The 6,000-nt window shown below is 41.1% G+C and overlaps 1 protein-coding gene across 1 annotated transcript in view; it reads left to right on the top strand.

The window, feature by feature from the left end:
- Window positions 1–257: 257 nt before the first annotated feature.
- The window catches only part of LOC131695330 (facilitated trehalose transporter Tret1-like), a gene marked incomplete at its 5' end in the record, with an annotated part of 29,773 nt that continues 24,030 nt past the window's right edge, over window positions 258–6,000 (top strand). The window contains one exon of the mRNA XM_058983793.1: window positions 258–477. Coding sequence (XP_058839776.1) covers window positions 258–477 — 220 coding nt within the window. The remainder of the gene's footprint in view (window positions 478–6,000) is intronic.

The raw sequence follows: 6,000 nt of genomic DNA, 5'->3' as shown, positions 1-6,000 counted from the left end.
AAAATCAGGCGTCCGTGTGTTTAGTTCGCATCTCACTGGTGAAGTTTATTATACCTCCCCCCACCCTTTGGAGCGGGCAGATAGTTTTAAAAAGTGTTGCGATCGTTCAGGTAGTTTAGTATTTTGCCATGAAGCAGCGATCATCTTATTTAGCAACCTTGTGCTGCAAAAATTTTCACCAGGGCCTCTTAGTGCATCTTAGCGCTTCTTCGCACCACTTCAAATCATCCAACACACGGTTCGGCTCGCGAATTCAGGAGGACTCCGCGCCTAATCCGTAAAGGATCATCATCCGTCAACCGGCGCTGCACGCCGGTATTCCAAACCCTCGGGCCGCTGGCCCTAATCGTAAAGGAGGGTCCCCTCTTGGTGTTGGCCATTGCGGTTAGCCGCGGTCACGCCGATGCTTGCCAAGGAGGGAAGACGCCTGCCTGCATCCAAGCCAGCAACACCCTGTGGTCCGCGCAGCGGCAATCCGTAAGGGGATCTCGCCCGTCGGCATCATCAGTGTCGAGACGCACATATACAGAAGCAACAAAAGTACGGTACGTTGAGTGATAGCAGTAGTGCACACGACACATTACAACAAATGTAAATTACACCCCACACCCACACACTATAAATACCCACAAATAAAAAAGTGGACAAAATATGAAAGTTGTAGGTTTTTGCTGTTGATCCGCGTTGCCCTTGATTACCCAGTAGCTAGCCGACCCTGCGATACCAGCAAAAGAGTCGCTTCTACCGTTAGAGCCTTGTTCAATCGTTTGGTAACACATTTGATCGCTTGATATAAAAGGAATCTTTCTGCCCGAATTCCTTCATTACCATGCTTACTCTGTTGGTAGATTATCGCTGCTGCTGCTGGCAGGATAAATGCGCATCTATCCTTTGACATGAGCCACGGAAGGGGCGCGTTTGTTTGTGTGTACTGGAAAGATTTTGTTGTTCGCAGTTCCGAGCGAATATTGCGCGACAGAAGCGAGATAGCGAACTGCTTATTTATACCGTAGGTATTGTTACTGCCAACCAGATTAGAATCGTTTCATAGGATTCTCGACCCGAATCACAAGACATAGTTATTAGCTAACCGTTATTATTAGAACGAATACGTAATGAAAAGAAAATTGAATTAGAAAATTCCAGTTATTAACTTGTTTTATCTTTGCGTTTGTCAATGGTTAATTCTGTATCTTTAGCAGTGAACAATAACGTGCCGACAAGGTTTGAATACTTTATCGGATTCTCGATAATGGAAAAATAATCGAATTAGAAAATTATTTCTCTTAACTTGTAACTTTCTGCTTATTAATGATCAATTCTGTTTTTGAGGTAGAATACTTCTAACGTTTCAATATAGCGGCCCCGTTTCAAAATATTCGTCCGGAATTTTACCCGAGTTTTTGAACGTGAATATCTGCTGTTATACTGAATGAAATCATATTTAAAGAAACAATTTTGTAACTAGTTCTGTAGTATGCACAATTACTGAAAATAATGGATTTTGTGAAAGTTAATGACTACTGCACCATGATTGGTTCGTACAATTTGATTACAAGCGAACCAGACCAGCTCCTCCTCTTTGATGATGGAAGTAAATTATTTTTGTTCGATGGCCGGCCCCTTCGGGGTTGGACATAAACTGAACCCAGTATAAAACCGGGGGCCGTATTCGAGTACGGCATCATTCACGTTCTTTTGGTCAAATCCATCGTTTGCTGAGAAAGGGTCACTACACCGATCGTGTCGATGAACTACACCGATCGTGTCGATGAAGGAGCACCCCTCTACCTGTCAGCAGTGATGAATATCTTGCCACCAAAGCAATGGAGCTGGTTAACGCTGCCCGTGTTAACCAATAGACCAGGACCATCCCTCTTTATCTGCAGCTGGCCATTCGAAATTATGAAGAGCTGGACAAATTGCTCTCCGGCGTGACTATTTCCCCAGAGTGGTTTGTTGCTTAATGTCCAGGCCACTCTGCTGCCAAAGAAGACCGGCTACTACCGGAGAGGAGAAAAACGCTGATGGTGGTGAGAACGCCAAAAAGGCAACTGCAACCGTTAAGAAACCGGCTGCGAAGAAGGCCAAAGCTGCGACGTAGCGGTAGCAACTGCCATTAAACAAAGGCCACCAAACCGTCAAACGCTGCAGCGAACAAGCAGAAAACCCCTAAGCTAAAGACGGCCCACCGGACCTGCCAAGAAAGCTACCCCGAAGAAAATTAGTAAAAGAAAAAAAAGTAAATTCTCGTGTCCCAATAATTGCCAGTAAAAAGATATACTAATTTTTTGTGTGTTTGAATACATATACAATTTTCACAAATTAGTGCAAGACTTTCCCTAATACAGACCTCATCTCGACACTTATAAGCGTCCTACACATTTCATCGCTTACGTGACGAAAGAATTTATAGCTTAAAGTCACATAAATAAAACAAGCAATAACGAATTTCATCGCTTGATATAAAAGGAATGTTTTTGACCTAATTTCATTATTGCAATGCCTACTCTCTTAGCAGAACGAGAAGGATTGTTGCTGCTGCTGGCAGGATAGCTGTTGCATCTCTCATTTGACATGAGCTACGGAAGGAGAGCGTTTGTCTGTGCGTACTGAAAGGATTTTGTCGTTTACAGTTCCCGGAAGCAGTACGGCGAATTGCTGGATTATACCGTGTGTATTAGCCTTGGCGACAAAGTTCAAATCGTTTCGTAGGATTCTCGACCTGAATCACAATACAGTTATCAGCAAACCGTCCTTATTAGGACGAATACATAATGGAAAAAGAATTGAATTAGATAATTCCTTTTATTAACTTTATTAATTTGTAACTTTGTACTTGTTAAGGATCGATTCTGTATCTTTATCAAAAACCAATAACTTTGAAAGTAACGTATTGTGCCTGTGCCCTGAAAAATGATGCGATAAAATAAATTTGCACATGGTGTTCGCTAGTCATGCTGCATTTTCAATGTGCTACCAAATTGGCTTAGAGCAAATTAGGACAAATTAAATCAAATGTTAAAGCATGAAGGACTGAATATTCGAACACTTTATTAATTCAGTCGCAATGGTCTGTACAATGGTCAGATTTGGAAAGTTTTCACATCGGTTTGTTTGGAAAATACACGTGTTTCAGTAGAAAAAGTTTCGTCTTGATATGATCAGTAAAAATTTGAGCTAGATAAAGGATGAGAACAAAAAGGTGGGTGGGTAATGTCTGAGATATAACCGTAATGAAGTAGAATACATTTAAGATTTCCCTTCTAACTTGTGCCGTGAATTGTTATTGGAAACTATAATTAAGTCCACAAATAGCAGTCGTTTACGCTCGAGCAAATACCCGCCGCTGAAATTCCGAATAAATAAAACACTGTAACACGTTTGACAAACGTTTGTAGGTGGCGCAGTGATCGACGCAATGCAGGTGAAATGCAGTTGTCAAACACGTGTAGCAAACAGTTGCGTAGATGGCAATAGTGAAACGCGGATTTCCAACGTTTATCAATTTGAAAGTTTACACAGGATTTATAAGAAATTTCCTTCTAGCTTAAATGTCTGTTATCTGTGGTAAGTCGTAAGGCTGATTTTTTTCCAAATTTGTTGAACAATAATCGTTATTAATCGAATTCGATAGAATGCCATTGCAGTGTAATGGAATGTGCAAGGACTTTAAAACAATGAACATTTTCTCCAGTACCCCACCAAAATCCTCAACTAACGCCCGTCGTTCAGTAAGCACAAACCTCGTTGAGTCCGCCCGTGCTTTAGAAATACCTACAGAAACATGTCAGCAGATACCTTAGTGATAAAAACGAATCACGTATATCCAAAATATGGAATGTGTGTGCCAATAGGTCCATTTCCCAGATACCTACAAACCGCCAAAAGTATTTAGACATAAGAACTACCAGCTCAAGAATTTTTTTTCCACAACGCTAACTAACAAACAGCACAAACACGTCGCACTCTGCAGTGTGCTGAGCTCAATCCAAACCCACCCTACCAACTTAATTTTGCAAATCATTAACTGTACACAATTCGAACCATACCATAGCATTACTATAACTGCTCATTCCAAATCGCGTGCGTGAGAAGCACACAGCAAGAAACAAGTGCAAATTCGAACACGGTTAACGGTGTTTATTGTCGGTATAGCTATGATGTTGCTCGTTTGGCAGGCGAGCGACGAATGATACAAACGGACACGCGGTACTTCTATTTATAACTTCACGCATTTGATTGAGTCTCTCAGGTGCCACAGCCCCCATATTGATGTTCTCGGTCAGGCCCAAACTTCGGGTCACCAGCGCGAACCCTCCGTCATTGGTAGTAGCGTTGAAGTTGTGGTATCTGACGTTGTTCTTGCAGTTGTCATTATTAATTGAACAACAGCCACAAATTTGGCTTTAGATTCAACTACTCCCAAATACGACATTAATCGTTCAATAGCCACTTTGTAAGTCCGTGGTGCCAGATCATATAATTTGACTTCAATGTTTCGATTATCCATATACATGGGGATCTAGCGTTGTTAAAAACAAGAACGTGTTTTAAGTTGATCTGCGTAATGAATCGTTTCGCTTGGACCAAGTTGTTGATCGTTATCAGCATCGCGTGCCTGATATGTTCGAGCCAGATGAAAGTTACTTCCGAAAACCGACGCTGTATTTTCACCCTCAGCAAATATTCACGAATGCTCGGTCTTATGCGAAAGACCAGAAGTCAACGGCCACCGTATTAGGCCGAATAATCACGTTTTGTTAATGAGACTCACCATGCAAGAATTAAAGTATCGGTTTCCTTTATGCTGCATGCCTGCTTTGGAGTTCTCATTAGCTAGTGTGGATCATTCGGATTGAAAAAAAAAGGTTTATTCAACTTGCACTGAGATTCCTTCCCTGGCAGAATCCTCTGGATATACCACGGTACCCGGATCATTTTCGTCTATTCGATCTTGACTCACTGAAACGACGTAGGAAAACTGAACAAGCAGTATTTGTGGCAAAATAATTAAACATCGAAATCAAATCCCTGAAGACACAGCCCCTTCTTGAATTTCGCGCCTCGCAACGATCCCTGCGCTCGAATTCATCGTACGACATTTGATCTCAATGAACCGCTAACAGCATTCATTCGAACTTACTCCGCAATTGAACATATGTTTCATTTTGCTGATCCATCGCATAAGTTTGCACAGAAAGTGTCGCAGTTCCCAATGTTATGGTTTGACCAGTTTAAGGCTATTTTTGTCGGATGGATTATGTAACTAAATAAAAAAAATAAAAATAAAATAGTGCACGTATTGAAACCTCTCAGATGACGCATTCTAATTTCAGCTCATAACCTTTTGCAGGCAATCCACGCTATCCTCTCGCATCAAAGTTTTTTCGATTCACAGGGGTTGAAATTCCGTTTGCGTTTATAATCCATTTTCTTGAATATAAAACTTGTTATTGCATGAAAGTTCAATATTTCTTGGTTGAGAGGTTATTTGGGTTATATCGAAGACTGCATATCAAGAAGACTGGCAACTCTGTCCAGAGTCTGGAGACAGTAACAGCAACGCCACTTGCGGGTAAAGGTGGTACTCCCCATAGTGATGCACACATACATATACACTTTTACATTAAGCTTCCCACCTTCCTCCAGTAGAGGCGCTGGAACCTCTGTCGCTTCTCGTTTGTATGGAGGAAGGAAAGAGATATATGTCTTCTTAATATTGAGTTTTCGGTTACATGCTATACAATTATGTGTAATTGAATTGATATTGGTTGCATTTCCGTTTTAATCTGAATAAATTTCATTTTTTTGCCGGAAAATCCCTTTAAGCGCATATTAATTTCGCTAACACCTCTCGTGCTCTATTTGCACAAACCGCGAAATTGTTTAATTTTGTCATATTGTATGTGTAAATATGAGTGTGTGAGGAACATAGCGGTGTTTTTACAAAATTGCCAACAAAAGTTTTTCGACCGGAATTGCTAGACACTCAAGTTT

The sequence above is a fragment of the Topomyia yanbarensis genome, unplaced genomic scaffold (genome assembly GCF_030247195.1).
Source record: "Topomyia yanbarensis strain Yona2022 unplaced genomic scaffold, ASM3024719v1 HiC_scaffold_366, whole genome shotgun sequence".
Classification (NCBI taxonomy): Eukaryota; Metazoa; Arthropoda; class Insecta; order Diptera; family Culicidae; genus Topomyia; species Topomyia yanbarensis.
The sequence above is the reverse complement of the archived record's forward strand: the minus strand, read 5'-3'. Positions and strand labels throughout refer to the sequence as shown.